This window comes from Parambassis ranga, chromosome 14 (assembly GCF_900634625.1).
Source record: "Parambassis ranga chromosome 14, fParRan2.1, whole genome shotgun sequence".
NCBI lineage: Eukaryota > Metazoa > Chordata > Actinopteri > Ambassidae > Parambassis > Parambassis ranga.
In genome coordinates, this window is record NC_041034.1 from 3069482 (window position 1) to 3091134 (window position 21653).

General features: G+C 41.0%; 1 protein-coding gene across 1 annotated transcript in view; it reads left to right on the plus strand.

Moving 5' to 3' along the window:
• The window catches only part of doc2b (double C2-like domains, beta), a 99491-nt gene that overhangs the window by 72939 nt on the left and 4899 nt on the right, over positions 1–21653 (plus strand). The window contains exons 4-8 of the mRNA XM_028421415.1: positions 5983–6092; positions 9057–9183; positions 14897–15054; positions 18531–18612; positions 20532–20628. Coding sequence (XP_028277216.1) covers positions 5983–6092; positions 9057–9183; positions 14897–15054; positions 18531–18612; positions 20532–20628 — 574 coding nt within the window. The remainder of the gene's footprint in view (positions 1–5982; positions 6093–9056; positions 9184–14896; positions 15055–18530; positions 18613–20531; positions 20629–21653) is intronic.

Consider the following 21653-nt stretch of genomic DNA (forward strand, 5'->3'; position numbering starts at 1 on the left):
GACACACAGACACGTTTAATTTCAAGACAATCAAGACGGTTTACAAACCGTGCGGAGCGACTGTCAGCGGTAAAAACAATAAACCTGAAGCGACATTTGCAGACGAGTCATCTTAACTTCCGTTCAAAGATACACGTGACAAAATCTATAAATGAAGACACCGCTGCTGATGGTTTTACAGCATGCGACCTGTTTCTAAGTTGTCACTGAAGTGTTTTGCTGTAGTTATGGAGGATTCATGAAGAAGGTCATGACTGAACAGTGTGTTCAGGGAGAGCAGCTCACTGTTCACTGCTGCTTTTGTGAAAAGGTCATAGCAATTAAATAAAGAGATGTTTGTTTCAAATAACACAAGTTAAAGCTGTGCCTGTTTTTATTGCACAATCAAACCTTAAATATTTCATGAAAAATATATATCATAGAATTTTAGTCGACTAAATCCACGGCAGATTTAGTCGACTAAAATTATTTGATATTTAGTCGACTAAAACTAGACTAAAACTTTAAAAATGTTGATGACTAAAACGTGACTAAAATCAAATGACATTTTAGTCACAAGACTAAAATAAAAACTAAATCCGAAATTGCTGCCAAAATTAACACTGATCACAACACGTTTTACAAGGAAAACTGTTACCTTCTGTTACCGTGGCAACAGGTCCCACCATCATTAACGAGGACTGAAACATCAACCTCAGGAACAATTCACCCCTGAAATGAACAGCCCATCCTCAGCAGCTGATTGAAAGAGCCACGGTTTATGTAGCACGTGTGTCCAGGTTAGGGTGACACTTATCACCACCCCGTCACACACTGTAACACATAAACCATCAAAAGAGGAGCCTTCTGCCACAGAAAACTGAAAACCTGAATACAGAAGTGAAAGAAGTGTGAGCATGTGGTCATCAAATGTAGCATTTAGCAGTTCAAAGTTATATATTTGGGTTGAATTATGACACAAATGTGACGCACACCAGTGTGTTTGTATGCCTGTCTAGGCAACAGCAGAAACACTGTGGACCATTGTGGCAGCTATCACATGTCATTTCATTCTGATTGTCGGCCATGTTTGGAGCAAGGTTAGAATGACCTGTTCTGAAATGAACTCCCTGTTTCAGTACATTGTCCTTGTATAAATTTAGCATTTTCAAAAGCTGAATTAAATTTACTTTGAAAAGTTTCTGCTGTCACGGTGTGACCACAGAGTGACTTCATGTCAGGAGTTTTCCTTTCTGTAACTGTCCTGCCATGTTGGGTATCACTGCTAATGCTAATCAGCCAGCTCCCTCTCAGCTTAGCAGCGTGAGTTTATATGAAGTGTCATGGATTATTTGACTGCTACGTCAAATAATAAACCTCTCTTGGATTTGTCTGCGGTGTCAGTAGGAGGCCTGTGAATATTTCTGCCAGTAAAAGAAGATGCTGCCACCTTCTCTCACATTTTCCCCTTCAGCTTGTTCTCAAAATAATCATTAGGCTCGGTCTAAGAGCCTCATTAATGCCCACTAAAGAGGTCATAAGTTCTGCTTGCACTGTAATCAGAAGTGAAGTTTCACGCTCTGCTGCAAAGCCGGATCACAGCTTCATCTCTGCCGAGACCACAATCAAACACGATGAGATGCCTTTAATTATTCCAGGGAAGTCATAGAAAATGTGATGTTTGGACAGGATGTGACATAGCAGGTTGATATAAAAAGGTAATGGTGCTGGATATAAATACATACACACAGTGCAAAAATACAATTCTAAGAGATCAGTTCCATTTAGAGAGCTGCACTATTGTTTATTGTATTTCACATTATGTAATAAACCAGAGTAAAACGAGGAATGTGATTCACCTGCACAGACACAACAAACATATCTGCGGTTTCAGATTACTTTGAAATGAAGTCCACAGCTTGTTATTATAGAAAATGAATAGTTCTATTTATTTTATTGCCTTCTCTATTATTCCAAACACACAGCTGAAGGCAGAGGAAGAGGCTGTGTTACATTGTTTTTTTTTATTATTATTGTAAACTATTATGCCATTTGTTCAGCAGCTGAGACGTGTGTCAAGTGTCTTTATAGCAGAAGTTTTGTTTTTCCACAGTAGGGCCTTTAAAAGAGCTTCACCTCTGAATTTATTCTTATTTTATTTACAAATAATTCAACACTAATAAAGACAATATACTTTTCTGTTCTGTGATATCATGCAAATAAAAGGACACATGAGAAGGATTTAAAATGTGTCATTTAGAAGAATCACATGAATTGAAAATATTCAAATTTGGCTCCTGTACTGTATAAAATGGTAACATAACATTTGATTTTTTATTTCCAATTACAACTTCCCGATTTTCCATGTTTGCCTATAAAACCATGGTGACTGATTTTTTAATGATTTTTTAATTTCTGCTAGCTAACATTAGCTCACCAGCATGGATTTGGAATTGGTTTCTTATAATGTCCAGTTTAATATTATTGTCAGAATAACACTGATTCTCTTTTAAAACATTTTAAAGAAACACACTTATTTTAAAAACATTATAATTTAGTGTTTTAAATGAACAGATTATAAACATGAATTAGTGTCAAATATTCATGTTTTCAGGTTGAAGAATGGGAAATGTAGGATTTTATGTTAAGGAGCTAAGCCCCCATAAAGTCAGCACATCTCCTGATCTGCTTGATTTTAACACACCTGGCAAACAGTACTGTCTTTATAATAAATATCTGGATTATCTCTGCAGGTTTACTGGTCTAATCTGTTTAATTTGTGCACATAAAATCTGAATAATTTTTAAAAACCCAGCACAGAGGCTGTTTAATGAACTTATTAATGTCTCCCTATTGGCCTCAGGTCTGCACAAGTCCATGTAAAAGCAGCCTTAATTAGTCAGAGAACTGAAACATTGGTGAGGTTGGAGGTGAATTATTCCCCCTTTAATGCATGCTGATTGCACCCGTTAGAAGAGAAACTCCCACCTCCACAGCAGCTTCTCATTTCATTCTTTCCTCTGCCTTCCACCCTGACATTATGTCATCTCAGGGCTTTGTTATCAAATCATACATTCTGTGTGATTTATTGACATCCCCGATCACAGCAGCATTGATATTCATCGGATCACTTCCTCTGCTTTTCACCGTCCTGCCAACAATCCACTTAGTAACTCGCCGAAAGAGCATGTAAAACAGTCAAGGTGTCCCCGGCGACGGTTACAACACCTTGACCTTCTCAGAGTGGATGAGGAACTCTGCCTCAAACAGTGATGGAGTACCTGAGCGGACAGGTATGATATCACTTATTTATGGAGACCCTCCCCTGTACGGCCGTCGTTTTGACATTCAGCGCAGCAGCACTGTGCAGTAATTGGCTCGTGCAGTTATCGGGTTTGTTTCCCCACACGTACAGTAAAAGCCTCTGTATGTGTGTTAGAGACCGAAATATGCCTCAGGATGGATTTTTTTTTTTTTATTGTGAACTTAACATATAAATTTGTTTTAAGGCAAAAATATTAATTTAAGATAAAATAAATGAGTTTTGTTATTATTCAGTAATTATCTTTATTGGTTTTGCACAGGAAATTACACTAGAGTGTGATAACCATCCTGAATTACCATTCAGCTTCACTCCATTCATTCTCACATTAATGTTCGATGGTTTTCTAACTATCAGCGGTGGATGGAGCGTCCCAGGCAGCATAGAAGGAGTGTGTAAATCACAGGTAAAGGAGCCCCACACACATACAAATCTGTCTTCTGTCTCATCATTCATTATGAATGGAGGGAGGTGAAACTTCAGGGCTTTTTATTGTTATTTTCAGTCCCACCGCTCTGCTCTACTCTACTAGAACTATAATACACCATCTAGGGATGTCCAGATCCGATCTCGGGGACATGGTTTCAGATTCTATCAGAATCGGACGTTACCTCCCGATCAGGACTCGGATGTATATGTATTAGGGCTGTCAACGTTTCCGCGGATTAATCCAGTGCAGGATGGCTCTCTGGCTTGTTGTCTAGTCACTTTGGGTACGAGAGGTCCTGGGTTCCAGGCTCAGATAAGCTGTTCTGTTTGCGAAATTTCCCAGTTTGGGAAAGATGAAGTATTTATTGTCTGTGGCAATGCGTTTCGGTCAAAGCAGTAAGCGACAAGCGCTCTTGGGACACACACACACAAAGAAACATGAGCAGTAACAGGTAAAATCTAGTAACATTTATATACCCCGTGACAGCGCGAAGAAGCAGGACAGAACAGTAAGATAGCACAAATGAGCGCAATGAGTGCCCTGCCATTCGCCTTTGTAGAGAAACCTAAAAGTATTGGATCAGGACTCGGTATCGGCAGATAAGAAAAAGACCTGATCGGTACATCCCTAGTCGCATCCAAAACTCGTCAACTGGACCAACCGGATCGAGCTGGCAGGAAGTCAGGCATCAGAACAGCAGAGAGAATTCGTAAGATTTTCAAATTAAAATACATCAACTGGACTCTGGCTGGTGAAAAACTACTCTTGTCTACACAGAAAAAGATTGGGAACCACTGGTTTAAAACAATCACAAGTCAGCATTATGACACTATGATTGTTGATGTGTTCATTTAACAGCAGCTGGATTCTCATTAGATTCACAAATTCATACAAATCCATCTAGCCAGGCTTCAGGATAAGTACTTGTATCTGACCCACAGGCATCCTGTGAGGTAGTGCGGACAGTTATGGATGTATTTAAGTCGACAATCATCTCGTATATAGAGTCTAAAAGTTGTGTACCAAATGTTCCCTAATAGGATGCTGCTATCCTTTTATAATTATTATTATTAGAGTGTTTGGAACCAAACAAAAAAAAAACAGAATAGATTAAATTAATACATATGTCACAGAAATGTTACATTATAATATCAACTCTCATACACTGGTACATTTCTGCCTTCATGTGGTAATAAGGAAGACAGACCTCATTATATGCAACATGGTGACACATTTCAGCCTTCCTGATCCACCAACATCCCCGACCTGAATTAATTCAGATGCAGCATAAATAAAAGGCTCCATTTAGTTTCCAATGAGCAACAGTGACGAGATTAAAAGCCTGATTATGAAGACAAAACAAGGAAGGAAAGAAGAATTCATGGAAAGCAATCAAGATTCAAATTTAATCATTTAGTTAAATTATAAAATAAAAACATGTTATGTGCATTTGTTAAATCTGGTTGTGTGTGTGTGTGTGTGTGTTCTGCCTCCTTCCTGTGGGAAACAACCACTGATTGAGGGAGAAAACAATCAGCGAGAGACCTTGTTACATGGAACCCTGCCATCAGACTTGCAAATAATCACACCAGCCTAATTGATTTAATTCAGCTAAATCACATGTCCTCGCCGCACACGGTCCTTATCCTCGCCTCGTGGCGTTGGGCGGCATACCCCGAGGATTTCCCCCACACAATAAGTGTGAAAATAATGTGTATGGAAGCTTTATCGATTCAATTTGTGCTCAATAATCCTCTGTAACACCCATGAGGGATCTTCTCTGGAGATCTATTAACAGTAATTCTGCATTTCACTGCGATAGAAAACACTTTTTGTTTTTACTCTGGTCAGATCCAGAATGAGAAATATCATATCAGAACACTGAAACGTTGAATTTGTGGACTTCAGACTGTTCATCACATGGAGCTTGCTCTTTTAATTTGCTTCCTGCTTTGCTCTGATGATGCCTGTCACTTCATGTACCGGCACTCTGTTGTTTGCCCCGCTCAATATGCAGCAGTGAGCTTGTGTATTTGTCACCAGACGTCAAAGCATTGACAAATTTTCCGGGGAGCGGCGAGGCTTTGTACATTTTCAAGGATGTTTATATAATTCTGACAGCATTTCAATGAAACTGACACCTGAGGAATGAGCGCTCTGAGCCCGAGGAGGAGGAGGAGGAGCCAGCAGTTATCAATCACAACTGATGTTCAGTTCTGCTTAGTAACGAATGTCTTTGTTTGTCTTTCAGGCCAATAAACTTCGAACCAAGACCCTGCACAACACGCTCAACCCCGTCTGGAGCGAGACCCTGACCTACTACGGTATCACGGATGAAGACATGGTCCGCAAAACACTCAGGTACTGATGACAGAAGGAGGAAGAGTAGGAGGGGAAAGAGAGCAGCTATAAAAAAGACTGTAGAGAAAGGTAATGAAAGGAGAGGTGGAGAGGGGAGGATGAGAGAGAAGGAGGGCACAGAATCAAAGATTCAATAGATGCAATAGAAGTGACCGAGGAAAGTAAGAGAAACAGAAAGGAGGAAAGGATACACGGAGGAGAAAGAAAGATGATGGGAGAGTAAAAGAGCAGGAAAGACAATCAAAAAGTATGAAGGAGGAGCTAACAAAGGGGGAAGGACACGAAATGTGGGGAAATAAAGTGAGATAAAAATGAAAAGAAAGGAAGAGAAGAAAGACAAAGGAGTGCAGGGATGGAGCAACGCAAGAGAATGAAGACAATGGAAGGGATGAAAACATAGAAGAAATGAATATGAGGAAGGATAACTTGTAATGGAAGAGAAGAAGGAGAGTAAAATGGAAATACTATAAGACATAAGTGAGGATCAGAAGAGGAGATCAGGAAGAAAACATAACCAGACAAACATGTAAGAGGATGGAAAACAAGGAGAGAGGACTGAAGTGAAAGTAACTGAAGTGACAGGAAATAACAGAGAAAAGTTGAATTAACATTTGAATTAAAAAGAAGAAGAAGACAGGAAGTGACATGGCTGAGATGCTACGAAGTGAAAAACAAAATGAAAGGGACGGGAGTGAAAGAAGAAGGACAAAGAAGGTTTGTTTGTTATGCTGCAGCTTTATGGATCCATTTTACAGGGATCAGAGAATCATTCTCAGGGAGCTGTGATGTCTGACAGTTTCTCTTCTTCTTTGACTTTGAGGTAAATTACAGCCTCTGTTTGATAACAATGGCACTGATGTGCTTATTCATGCCGTACATTTCTGTTTACTGTCATATTATAATGTGAGCCTGGATGTTAGGGAGAACCTGTGAAAGCCCCTGATCAGAACAACAGTTGGGGAATCCTTTGTTTCTCCAAACAGCGCTCCTGTCTGGGTGTGAGGACTTCCTGTTTTGAAGGCTATTTTTGTCCCACTACAACACCCGAGAAACACACTGGAACACTAACTTCTCTGTGACAAATACGACACTCTTATGCAATGGAGGTGTTACTTGGCCATATGTTGCTCCTTTATTTTTACCAAAGTGAGAACATGTTTACAATGCGTCTGCGCTTCCACCATTTTAAACTCTAGTGCCAATATTATCAATATTATTGATAAAATTTTATCAATACTATTGATGTTGGGTTTAGAAAAAGATGTTTAGGTCTTTGCCCAACAGATTGGCAAATGCCTCCCATCTACAACCAGCATCTCGGCCATTTTCTTGGCTACCATGGTGACGAGTTCCATGACAACTGTGGTATAACACGTAGTTATGAATACGACCACAAGAGGGCACATAGCGAAGTACACATCAGAAGTTTTAATCACCTGAAAATCGGACTGCTGCTAACATTTTTCTGATAAGGACGACCTCAAATTCAGACATTCATGTAGGAAGAAAAACATGATGGTAGCGCCACCTTCTGGTCAAAAGTTAGTTAAGCTCATGTATACATGTATACAGTACATTGCAAAAACCTCACTAGCACTTTAGCATGCTAACATTAGCATTATGCTCATTTGTTGTCACACTTTAAAAAGTCAGCTATCCATGTGTTGCTGCAACATAAACATCTTATTTGAAGCAGCCATGTTGTTTCCATGGAAACCAAGTGGTTGTAAATGTATTTGGCGCCCTCCAGTGGTCGTATGTTTATAGCCAACACATCAAATGTGTTTTTCAGGGTGAAACACATTAGCTGCAAATATGGGGGAGAGATACAAGAATGTTGTTGAAAATGGTTCTCCTCAAACCAAACCAGGTGGTTTCTATTGATAATTTTAAATTCTTCATAAAATCTCCAACTGCCATTATCCTTCTTTTCAAATATGCTACAGACTATGAACTGGGAAGACACTTATCTCAGCAGCTGCTGAATTGTTGTTGTTTGTGTTGCAGAGCTTTTAAAACAAACTGTTGTGTGTGTTAGCATCAGCAGCAGAGATGTGATCTGATGTGACTATTCACAAACCATTTCTAAGAAACGATAACTCGTTTCTTTCTGTAAATTGAAATTTGAATTCACCAGCACCTGTCCATACAGCAGAGTATAATATATGGCCTCGTGTTTTCCTCTGATTATGCAAAGAAAAGCACTCAAAAACACACAGTGCTGCTCTACATGTAGCCATGAGTGTGAATCATGTCAAGTCTGGGGCTTGCATAGGGCTGCACTTTGCATTTATTTAAACACGTAGGCCTGCTGGGAGCACCAATAATTGGCTTTCATTATAAATGTAATGAAATGCTGGAGAGGAATATAGATCTGTAGTTCTGGAAGGAAGCAGCTGAAGCTCGATGTGCGGCACGTGGGCTTTTGTCCTCGGTGGTTTGGAACTGCCTCTCGGTCCATCATTACTCACTGCAGCCAGCCTTTAGCTGGCTGGGTTATATATGAGTCTTTGTATTTATTATGTAGAAACAGATCTAAACATGCATGCAAGGCATCACGATCACAACATGGTCAGCTTTCAGTCTCCTCTCACTTTAACATCTTTTTTTTTTAATCCATACACAGCTGAATGCTTCCTAACGTGTAATTATCCCATTATTTCCTGCCACGCTGATCGAGGCTGACAAACATCTTATAAAGTGTTTCAGAGCTGTGAGACTGGTGGCCCAGAGAGGTTAAGTGGGAGTACCTATAAAAGTGAAGTGAAGATCCTGGTGAGAGCTGAAACCCTGTGATTGGGGATGATGGACTCCAGGTGGAAAAGTACCCAGTTTTATGGCTCTAAGCCTCCTCTCAGCAGCAGCAACAGAAAAAAAACGTTAACCTGAGCCTCACTTTGCTCACCTCTTCATCCTCTTCTTCCTCCTCCTCCTCCTCCACCTGCTCTGCTCTTGTATTTGCAGGATTTCAGTGTGTGATGAGGACAAATTCCGCCACAATGAGTTCATCGGGGAAACGAGGATCCCCCTCAAGAAGCTAAAGCCCAACCAAATCAAAAACTTCAACAACTGCCTGGAGAAACAGTTACCTGTAAGAACACACCGCTACACACTGCATGCACACACTCCAAACACAGTGCCCCCATATGTTACACTACAAAACTACTGTGTCTTAAAATGTACAGTTTTACCACAGATTATGTCATTAAGTGTAATTTAGAAACACCATGAGATGGCTAGCTAGCAAGCTAGCTCCTCCATGTTTTGTTTTATTTATTCAGGTGTTATGTGACATAACTTAAATTGTGTAATATAAAGTAAAAGCAAAGAGAAAATCAAGGAAAATAATCTCTGAACAGCAGTCTTTCTGTTGGCCAAGGTTTTTGATATTTGATGCAGATTTCATGCATACTCTGCAAAACCGTGGATGTAAAATTTCATGGCTGCTGTGTGTTTTATATTCTACATACGGCATCGTAAATTTAATCGGGACCATTTTATCCTTCTTTATTGAGAGACTACTTGGCAGCTTGGCTCCAGCATCTGTGCCTGTGTGTCCTCTGTGAGTGTGGTAGCATAATGCTATATGCCACTGCAGCTCAACATGTCACTATTTTAGCTTGTTTGCTCTGATCTAATTGAAATATGGTGCAGTTCTGCTACCACTAAAGATCCCAACAAGAAGCGTGCTCCATGCTGCTTCATGTATGAAGAAATAACTGTGGTTTAAACTACATGACAGATTAGCACACTGGTTTTGAGCACATAAGTGGGGTGCAGGAGTGGATTATGTGTTATGAGAGCTTCAGAGTGGAGTCAAGTGTCATTGAACTGTGATTGAATATCCTTTTGAAATTGCCTACACAGTTTATGGTTTAAAAACATGATGCACTGTAATTCTGGATAGCCCATATTTGGCATGTAGAACGCTGTTTTGTGTTTGGAAAGACAACTTCCTGTTGCTCCACTCACTGTTGTCTATGTGGGAGTGTGACATAGCTTCCAAAAATACAAAATATGTAAACACAGCCACAGTGCAGTCAGATTTCTAAGCCTTCTGGCAGGTTGTGTTCTATGTGTCTGTTGTATAAAATATCTTTATATATTAGTGTGTAAACCAACCTAATGACTTCCAGGGCTAATGCTAGTGTGGATCTGCCAAAAGCTGCAGTTCTGCAAATGTCCACTTGAAGGCTGGCTCCAAAATTTTGACTCAGTTCCCCCAGACCTCCATGTTAAGATGTACAACTTTACAGCAGAATTAAACGTGATTACAGCCCGGAATTACTAGCTAGTCGGCCAACTCTTAGACATATGCAAGCTATCCAGTCCAGTTCCAGAGAATGTAGAAAATTAGCTTCCTATATCCACTGCAAACTTGCTAATGATAGCTAGTGTTGCACAGGCGAGGTACTTTGAAGTGACTATACTAACTCTTACTTACATCTATTTACATACTAAAAGTCAACTAATTCACATGGAATTAAATAATTGATCTTTTTAGATACGCTTAGGTGTATTCGTAAAGGTTTTTGTCGTATGTACGTTATATCTACATGGATCCAGTGTTTTGGGAGCCTGAATACGCTCATTTTTTAAATGCAGTTTTCAATGTTTACACGCTAAATGGAACTTTTCTGAAACAATGACGCTACAACTCCCCCTCTCCTTTAACTCACTCCGACACAAGTTTGGTCAGCACCAGCCTCACGTATTCTTTTTCTGCTTTTAACATGTGTCTGTGGTATTGTTACAGCACCACTAACAGGCCTGGCATATGTACTACAGCGTTTTCAGTGGTTTTGTGTGGATACATGAGCACTCTTAATGTGCATCAACCTTGTACCTGAATGGGTCACATGTTCTTCTTTGTCACCATACATGTTGCTTTAAAGGCCTTTGAATAACCTGGTTGGGTGTTTTTTTGTCCTCGCTAACATTGTGACCAATCACCCATCTAATGGCTGAGGCTGCCAGCCTGGACTCTGGATCTGTCCCTTGCTCTGGCACCAGCACACAGCAACAGTGTGCCTGAGCAGTGTTAGAGCCAGCAGCCTAATCTGGCAATGAATCTTGGATCTGTGTGCAGTACATTTCTCTATTCCCACTGCGCGGTTGGACAATGAAAGGCTTAACTGTAAGAAATTGCCACAAATTTGTATCTCGTCCTGTTTTGAAAAATCTGAGATTTAATTCCATGTTTTGGATTGTACTCTGCCTCATTACACATTAAATCCATATTTAATAAAAGCTGCTTATTTGTCAGCACCAGTGTTCACACTGCTACCTTGTTTAGGGTCATTAGGGTGAGCTCAACCTGAGGATGAGAAATGAGGTCAATGTGGAGGTTGTTTTTCCTCATGTGGCCACTCGCATCAATCCCCACAGACCCACATGGGGAACTGTTTCCACTTCTGCATATTGCTGACAGACAGACAGTTTATCCAATCAACTGCTGAGTAGTCTCTGGGAGAGCCAATCCTTTCTAAACTCTTTACAGGTGATGTTGATTGATCATCTAGTGTTTTTGTCCATAACTAGTACAAGGATATTTTCACAAAGGGTAGTGTTTGGTTGAAGAACGGCAACATCCAATATGGTTGTCCATGACGAGAAGGCAAAAAAGCACATATTTTGGGGGGGGTTGGGTGTAAAGACGTCTTTTATTTTATGCCAGAACTGAAGCAATATTCTATCAGGAAGCCTAAATATCCTCGTTAAACCTCTGAGCTCCAGGTTGTGTTACCTGATTTCACCTCTCTTGCCATCAGCACGGCTTCCCCCCTGTCCTCTCTGTATGGAATATGTTTGTGAGCGAATGCCAGCGCCCTGAACACCGCGGCCTCTTTTGTTGCATCAGCACAATCGTCGGATCCCTGCTGTTCTCAGAGAGGTGTTGATCTGAGGGATCCTAGCAGGACGTTGGCTGGTTTCCTGTTGCACAGCCTCATATCCTGAACTGCGTTCTTGTGGCAGTAAATGAAAGGTTTCCACTTTAAAGTCTGGAAATTTGGAATTGATTAGAGGCTCAGCAGCGCAAACCAGTCAAAAGAGCACCGTCCTTTATCCTGGGATTTTACCAGACCTTTCTTGGTAATACCTCTGTTTCCCTGGTAACCCCTGAGGGTCTGTGTGATACCTGGAACCTAGTCAATACCCTCTGAGTATTATTGTGTTCTCTTGCTACCTATATGTGCAGCAGTCAAGTAAATAAAGACGCATAGGAAGATGTACATTCACATCGGAGGTGTCCGGTTATACTGCGAGTTCAATTCAATTATTGGACATCCTCTTGCCAATCATAATTGAGTTTTCTGGAGTTTAGCTGGAAAATATTAAGCAAACACTCCCGCACAACAACATGTTTGCTTATGTAAATTGATTTTATGTTTGAGGGGATTAATAGAATGAGGAAGAGGAGGAGGAGGAGACCTAAGTTTATGAAAAGGCTGATTGAGGATTATTAATTTGTTGGTGTTGTTTTTTTAAAAAAAAAAAAAATCACCTGTTAGCAGAGAGATGCTAGTCTGGCTAAATGGTGGATCTGCGAGACAGAGAGTGCTGTAAAGATGTCAGCACTTCAGGTGCGCCAACCTTGTTATCTCTTAGAGGTAGCCTGAGGTTTCCTCCCTCCTGTCTCGATACCTGATCCTGTTAGACTCTTGGTTTGTCACAGTGCATCAGTCTGACTACAGTGGGATGTCCTAACCATGGATAAACAATAAAAGAAGAGACAGAGAAAATGGATTTGACAGTAAAGCGGGGCGGCGCCTGGAAATGCATTGGCATGCCTGATGAAATGGATTCGGAGTCCACAAGTCCAGCGAGACATCTTGTAAAAGTCATCTGTGATTCATGTAGAGAGAGTCTGATCCCCGGAGATGTCTGATTTGTATCCTGCTGTGGACACTGCTGGACAGACTGTTGAAGCCTGCTTTCCTTTCATTTGTTACACTGTTCCTCTGAATGTTGTTGGTGTCAGTGTTTAACAGTTATGAGCTTTCTGCTTTGAGGGCAGAACCCTTTTGATATTATATTATATAATATTATTATATTATATTTTGAGCAGACACACTGAATCTGTTAGCTTTCATTTAAAGCCTTGGTTCAGGACTTCTGGCATTTTAGAGGCTATGAGATGAAAGAAATTTATCAGAAAAATGAGTTCCTGATGTGAAAGTTTTGGGGAAAGTCAAACTGGCTCAAGTAGAATCGAATCCAGATTGACTTTAATCATCTATGCTGTCTCCAACCCGCTCAGACCGTTTTGTTCATTCTTTCCTCGCTGGTCCAGAACACAGTTGATTCCTTTGTAGCCATGTTCGAAATAAACTCAAAGTTTTCATAGTTCACCGGATGTTTACACAAGGCTTTTGTACACGACCCAGATACTGCCCCAGTGAACCCAGAAGTATGTCATCACTAGCCACGTTTGCGTTTAGACCATAGCTAGACTTCAGCGAATCAGGCTTAACCCACCTATGAGTGGTGGATCTAGCTGGACTGAAACCAATCCGGCTTTAACTGAATTTGCCCAAATCCCGCTCGAGCCTGAAAGGCTGAAAAGGGTAGAATAAGCCGTTTCAAGCTTCAGAGGAGTCTTTGAGAAATCCAGCTCCTACCTGGGGTTGAAACTGGTATAACACCTAAATCTTTGACCAAACACTGGCCGGTTGTGTTGTATTATGGGTATTGTGGGCTAAACAAGGGTGGAGAAATAGATAGATTCTCACCACAGAGGGATCAATTAGTGACATTCCTAAAGTAATTTCAAACAAACAACAACAAAAAAGTGTTTACCTCTCTGAAACTCAGCTTCAGAGAGAATTGGCAGTTTATTATAAATGAGAGGGGGTGGAATGAAACCAGATAAACCTAATGATTATCAACCTGAAATGGCACCAACCAAATCTCAGGCTTAATGCCACCGTTTCTTCCGGTCTGTGCTCTTTAAAGCAGCTCCTGATAAGCCTGAAGCTAAAGTTAAGCCTGTCTGTGTATTCGTCCTGCTGATATAAACGGCTTCACGTGGGTAAAAATACGTGCTTATGCATAGGAAGAATTTGCCGCGTAATCACGCAATCAGCAACAGCCGCAATGACGCTGGTAAATGACACTCGTGGTTGAAGTAAAAAGATGCTTTTTGACAGCTAAGCCAACATTTCTGTAACTTTTATTCACTCAGGTGTATTTTCCTTCTATTTTCTTAGTTTGATGGATCTCTTCAGCTACAGGAGTCTAATGCACTTCAGCACTAAGTTAACTGTCAGAGGAGACATCACCTGAAATACTTAGTTTGTATGTGAAGTTACTCCCACTGCCAGAAGGGGGAGACAAAGGTTTAGGACTGTAGCTTTAAACAAAATATCTCTGCCGTCTCTTGATTCCAAACTCTTATGTTCACAATATTTCATTTCTCCATGTTATTGTTCTTTACAGAACTAACTTGGCTACAGCAGGGAGTCCATGTTATGTCTGTGCGTCCATATTTAGACTGTGTGTGTGTGTGTTTATTCCTGCACGCCGAGATCCTGCTCATCAGTGCGAGCTGCACACTTGTCACACGGGTCATGTGTCAGTTCAGATGTTTGTCTTGTCTCTGAAGAACACGGCAAATTAATTCTGATGAGGCCATTAGCTCATCATGTACAGCGGAGATAGCATCAATCAGCCAATCAGTGTTTGGCTGATTTTCAAAAGGCAAAAACACTGTTGCTGTTAACACGGCAAAAACTGCAGCTGCTCTAAACTGACTTTCACAGCAGGAAATCAGAAGTCTAAATGTTGTCATCTACACCCGACAGGTCAACAAGACAGAAGACAAGTCTCTGGAGGAGCGTGGACGCATCATGATTTCTCTCAAGTACAACACCCAGAAGTCCTGCCTGGTAGTGGGCATCATACGCTGTGCTCACCTCGCCGCCATGGACGCCAACGGCTTTTCTGACCCCTACGTCAAAACGTCAGTATGCAAACACTCCTGCAGGCACACCAGAAACACACAAAAACCAGGGCTGCTGACGGAAAATATTATATAAAAGGTTGAGAACTGGCCTCTACAATCCCTTTGTTCACCACATATTAACTGTATGAAGACTACAAAATTAGCCAAATATCCGCTGAATTTTGGCCATATGGTTCCTGGAAGACATAAGATAACAACTCGGCTTCCTAGTTGCACTGAGGCATGCAGACTTTTTAGTTTTTTACAGAATGTTTTTAGTGCAAAGGGTTTCTCTTTCTGTGTATTTTAAATGAAATTTCACAGATATTATATATATTTGATGGTATTTTCCAAACATATGCCACATTTAGGTACCATTTGAAACTTCAACACCCAACAAATAAATGGACAAAAATATCAATTTCAGAGCCAGCAACAGGTTTTGGAGCTCTGAGGTTTAAAGAGTTTTTTGTGAGGATGAGATCTGAAGTTAAATCAAACTACCGTAATATGTATTCAAGCTTAATGATTAAATTTAACTTTGTTGTGTTCAGTATCCACAACCAATTTCATGCGTTTTATAACAAAAAATGTGCCCTTATGATTGCACAAGAGAAGGTACAGAGGGGTCACCAGCATTATATTACCGATCAGTTCCCAGACTTCATGAATATTGATACCAAATTTCATGGCAGATTGGCCTTCAGGTGTCGAGATATCTTCACTGTCAGACAATCATCTCCATTTTTATTAAGAAACAGTGAGATATTATCAGGCTGTTTCTTATTATGAGGTCGACTCCAACAACCTGTCGATTTAACATTTCTCCTCCGAACACCAGATGCTTGTCATAATGCTATTTTTAGTGGATGTGCGGTGCACTGTAGCCAGCGGTGCTGATGTTTTAGCAGACTACCTATGATTACCAGCAGCATGAAAGACTCGCAACCACGAGAGGCCATCCGCAGGGCTGCAATTTGAAGGAGACTCCTATTTATCACACCTGAACATTTCCCAAGTCTTTCATCTGGCTGAGTAATGAAAGTGCAATTAATTTCCGACTGCTGTGCACACCTCGAGAACAAAAGCGCGTCTCGTTTCAGAAGAGAGGGGCTGGCAACAATTTTCCAACCATCTGAGGTTGAAAAAATCTCCCTGAAGCTTGAAGGACACGCGGTCGATAATAGACTTACTGACTGGCTCACATGAGGAAGAATAAAGAAAGGAAGTGTGTACACCGGCAGATAAACAGGGCTGCAGATTCCTCTCCTATTTGAAGGCTTCAAATCACACAAACAGGAAGTGGTTCTCTTTGCTGTGCATGAAAATGCATCAGCGTCAATCGATCCAGACCATGCAAAACATGTCATCATGATAAAACTAATGCTGACTGTCTGCTCTGTGTGAGGTATTGTGCTCACTAGTATAAAAAGAACACTAATAATCTCCACCTAAAGGCCAATTTATGTCACTGCATTGGTGTTAGTTTGCACAGCTCTATGCAGAGTGAAGGATTATGGGAATTAAGGCAATGTGGCGACTACTTGTGCAGTCCTTAAACTTGCCACTGTCTGGAAATGGCAGTTTGCAAAGGTTGAGTAATTATTGGTCAAAAACGAAGACAGAGGGTGACTACAGGGCAAATATGAAGAATAATATTTACAGATTCAGATTAAGTGCAACAAGTAGAGATGTGTGTGCTTAGAATGTAAGAATGAGTACTGAATCATGCTGCAAATGCACACAGTGGGAGTTTAAAAAAAAAATGCACATTGCAGAAAAGCATTGTTTGCTTCCTAACTGTTACGCCTTGGGGTCAGTAGTCCAATTACATGACAACAATTAGATTCACCGCAACATCCTCATCAACAACAATTTCAGCTCCCACTCCCGCGGGCTAAGTTTGTGAGCAATAACCCACTTAGCCTCCTTTTAAGTCTCTTAAGTCTGTGTGTTTGCAGAGAGCCGACTGTGATGAGCTACTGTAATTGCAATGAAATACACCACAATATCCCCCGAAAGTGTAATCGTACGAGGACGCATCTGCATCATTTATGAAGGCAGAATAGAAACCGATGTCTAACCTTCTCTCTCTCACACACACAGACACACACACTGGCTGTACATTCATAAACACAAAGCAAAGTAAGAGTCTGTCTTCACCACTGACTCACTGCAGTGAAACAGAAGCGTGATGCAGAGCAGCAGTAAAGTCTGCTGGGTTCATGTATTCAATTGAATTATTTAAGGTGCATTTTAAATACTTTGGATTACCACAGCATTGTTACGTGGTATTGCATGGACCTAGGGACTGATGATATTTTCCACAAGCATGAAAACAAACAAACAAGATCAAAATAAAAACTGCAAAGTTCTATAAAACATATTGATTCCTCTTAAAATTTGAAACCTAATCGCCTTGACATAAAACTTAAACTTGCCATCTAACTAACTACCTTTGCTAGCAGACTAAAAACTAACCAGACATTTAAATTTGGATAGGAATAATTTAGCAAAGAATATTTGCAACACGTTTGTTGTGAGTGAGTCAACTAAGTGGTTGGTTTATTAGCAAACTAGCTGCTCTGCTAAAAGTCTGATCTGCAGCAACACATAGTTGTAGCTAGTTTGAGGAGATGCTAGTCTAGCTTTAAAATTAAGAGCAAATAATGCAGATTACGTGGGGGGCAGCAGTGGCTCAGTGGTAGAGCAGGGTTGTCCGATCCCAACTCCTCCCTAGTCACTGTTGTGTGTCCTTGGGCAAGGCACTTTACCCGCATAGCCTCCAGTGTACTCACTTTAATGGTACACTGGTGTATGGGGCGCCTTGCCAGGTCATTGTATGACATGAGCAGCCTCAAGAAATTTCCCCTCTGTGGGATTAATAAAGGATTATAAATTAAAATTAAATTAAATATCTAAAGTATATCAAGTGTTAGCATGTATCCACCACCCCCAAACATAAACTCTTAAGTTAGGTTAACTAAAGCTAATGTTGTCGATACAGTAAATAGACAGAAAAATAATAAAATAAAATAAATAGACATTTTTAAAATCAGAATTTAAAGAGATTCAGAGAACAGCTGATGAATCTTGTTTTACTTTTAATTGATGTTTGAACTGGGATTCCCTCTCAGAAGTAAAGCCTCCAAAATATCAATCAATTCAGTCAGAACAAAACTAATCTGAACTTGGATTGGAGGATTTACTGGAGGATTATGGTTTAACATTAGCAAACTGTACCTAATAAAGTGTCTGAACAAATAAGAGAAAAGCTGTGAACAAACATTTAAGATTAACTACCAAATTAAATTTAACACACACTGATAATGTGTACTGTAATGCAGCTGTGTGGTTAAATGAAGGGCAGTACCACAGCACCCCCTGGAGGACAGAACAGTATAACAGCAGACAAACATCCAGCGTCAGTGTGTGTGTGTGTGTGGTTCCACATTATTAATGAGGTTCTGCTGTGTTTTGTCTTCCTCCTGCAGGTACCTGAAGCCTGACGAGAACAAAAAGTCAAAGCACAAGACTGCTGTGAAAAAGAAGACGCTCAACCCCGAGTTCAATGAGGTAAAAACCTCACGGCTCCAATTTCATTTGACTTCATTGCTGTATGGTTTTTTTTTTTCTTCTCTTACGTGCTGGGCAATATCCGTAACCCCGAGACATACAAAAGCTATTCTGAGAGGGCACGGCTGTCAGATTGAAAAAGAAGAAGCACATTTTCTTCTATTTTCTATTTATTACAAGACGACTTTCTTGAGAGAGCAGCTGAACCAAAGCTGTCTTTAGATAGAAAGCAGGTAGAAAAATATGTCACAAAAGTCAGCCGAATATTTGTCTCTTTAGCTTCTCATTCCCTGAGAATCTCTTTGATGTAGAGGTGTGAGAGGTCGAGCTTTGAACACACAAGTGAAGCTTGAGATGAGGAGTAGCTGTTGTCATTTTTCTCAGGATTTGGGGTTTTTGCACATTTCATTCAAGCCTACACAGTTTAAAAAGAGGATATTAGAGGCTAGATTTGGCTGTGTGGCTGTGATAGGACCTTTAGTCCAGAACAGGCTAATAGGTTTTTGTGCCTTTCAGCTTATCGTTTCGTTTTACAGGCTCAGATCATTTGTTTTCTGCATTGTTGAGCGGCTCGATTCAGCTTTAATCGTATGGTAAACTGACTGTATGCTTCCAAAAAGCTAACGGAGCAAGATAGCTTAACAACACACGTAGGCTGCTTCTGGTCCTAGCTCTGTCACAGGTACCACCTTCTGAACCAACGTGTAGCAGACGTGATTGTGATGTCAGTAAAAGGTTTTATGCAGAGCCGGCTGCACGCTTCAGCCCCGCTCTGCCAGTAAATCTAAAACTGAAGTATTAGAGTGCACCAGGGGTGGAGGGCCTGAACCCAGGACTCCTGAGTAAAGCTCTGCTCTGCTGCTTGTACCACAGCCATTCCCAAACTACCTCCCAACACAGACTTTTGCACCTGTACAGGTCCCATGGTGGGATGATGTTAAGCAATACGTTTCATTTTTCAGCATGAATGCAAAAATATGCTGTACCATGGGAATGTTTTATCCATTTACAGAGTTAAAAAGAAAAAACATCGGTGGCAACATTTCAGTCTGCTGCTGAAACATCGAATCACAAATATTGTATTAGCCGGAAAAAATCTAATAATGCCCCTTTAAAATGTGAGATCAACATATTTTGTGTTGTTTGTGTGCCTGCTGAGCTGCACTGTGCCACGCCGCAGCTCTGATTAATTCAAAATGAAGGAAACGGTTTATTTTCTTCAGCAGCCAGGCCTCACAGCTCAACACCTCCCTTTGTAACTATAATGATTAATTGTACATTTCACTGAAATCGAGTCTGAAATTGGAGGAGGAAGCCATGAAAACATGTTTTCAGGCCGCTCAGGTGCACGGGCAGGGCAGCTTGGCTCCGAAGGGTCCACCTGGATACGAGTGGACGTCCCTGGCCAAGCACCAACGGCTTGACATTTCCTCTGACATTTTTGGTGCCCATATTCCTCCATCACCTCTTGACCTTTCTGTCAAGAGATGAGCAATGAGGTCTTCGACCATATCAGGGCATTAATTTCATTAAGGTGGAGCTGCATCCCTAAATGAACCTCAGACTGGAATGCAGGATAAATGCTCCTGCTTCACCAATTGATATCAGAAAAAAATGCTCATTTCATACAGCAGACGGTGTTTATTGATTGCACTGTCGTGCTATTAATGTGTCTCACATTCCATTTCCTCTGTGCAGTCAAAATACATTTCACATCTTAACCGTTTTATTTTGATTAAACAAGGCACTTGGAATTATGTGAACCAATTTCACCAAATGTGGGCTGGATGTAATGATACAGGAGGCTGTTTTGTTGTGAAGGTGGTGAGGCAGAATAGACTTTTATTCTCAATTATCATAATAGTACGTGGGAGAAAAGGACCCAGAGCCCTTATGTTCTTCTTTTTGTTTTCTTTAAGGAGTTCTGTTATGACATAAAATATGCAGACCTCACTAAGAAGACCTTGGAGGTGACCGTATGGGACTACGACATCGGAAAGTCAAATGATTTCATAGGTAAGCACAGGTGGGCCTGTTCTGCTTGCATCACAGCTGACGATCCTGATGATGATGATGATGATGATGATGTGGGCCTGACAGCGACTCAGCTGGACCGAAGGCCAGATGTGCCTCCATCTGCCCAGGTCCTTTTCAAGCCTGAAGGCTGGGACACAAACAAGCACTGAGCCACGGCCAAGAGCTGGCTGGCCTGTTTGAAAGCTGCTCTTAGGAAGCGTTTGTCCCACTTAAAAGTTAAAGGTGGCGGTGGTTTCAGTTTACAGCACAGTGTGTCTGAGACAATTAATACTTTTTAAAAAAATGATGGACAAACGATAAAAATAGGAAATATTCTTGAGAGGCACTGTGCAAAAATAGTCTTTCCAGAAAGTTCACTGTAAGTCACAGAGCTGCAGAAAAGTGAAATTAAAGCTCAAATTGGTTTGACTAAATCCTAATACAGTTACTCTTTTTCTACACTGTTAAATGTCCATCTTGTACACGAGTTATCAGCAACTATTTTCCTGCATGTCAGTGTCAGACCCCGTTCACACTGGAGAAAGTCATTCCAGCTAGAGTAGGATTGAGCCCAGACAGCCTTTAAGCTGGATGCGTTCAGACCTATTTTCAAATCTCGCTAGCACACAGTTGTGTCCGCACTCAATCCGGCTTCATCCAGCGTGTAGGACCGCGTGTGCGCATGCGTCATGCGGTTTTTGTCCCGTGTCGCACCCCTTGAACCGGAAGTAGCACGTCGCTAACCGGAAGTAGCATGTCGCTAGCCGGATTCGCTCGCCACATTTGCGTTCACACCTGAGCCACATTTGAGCCAGATCCACCTCTCGTGGGTGGATCTAGCCCGATTGAAATCAAACTGGATACAGCCGGATTCGAGGTGTTCACACTCGGGAAAAAAACACATCTGGATTAATCAGGATGCAGCCGAATCCTGCTTAAGCCACATTTTTTTCCCCAGTGTGAACGGGGTATCAGTGTCAGTGAAGTCAGTGAAGAAAACATCACTGTTTTATTCATTTGTAGCC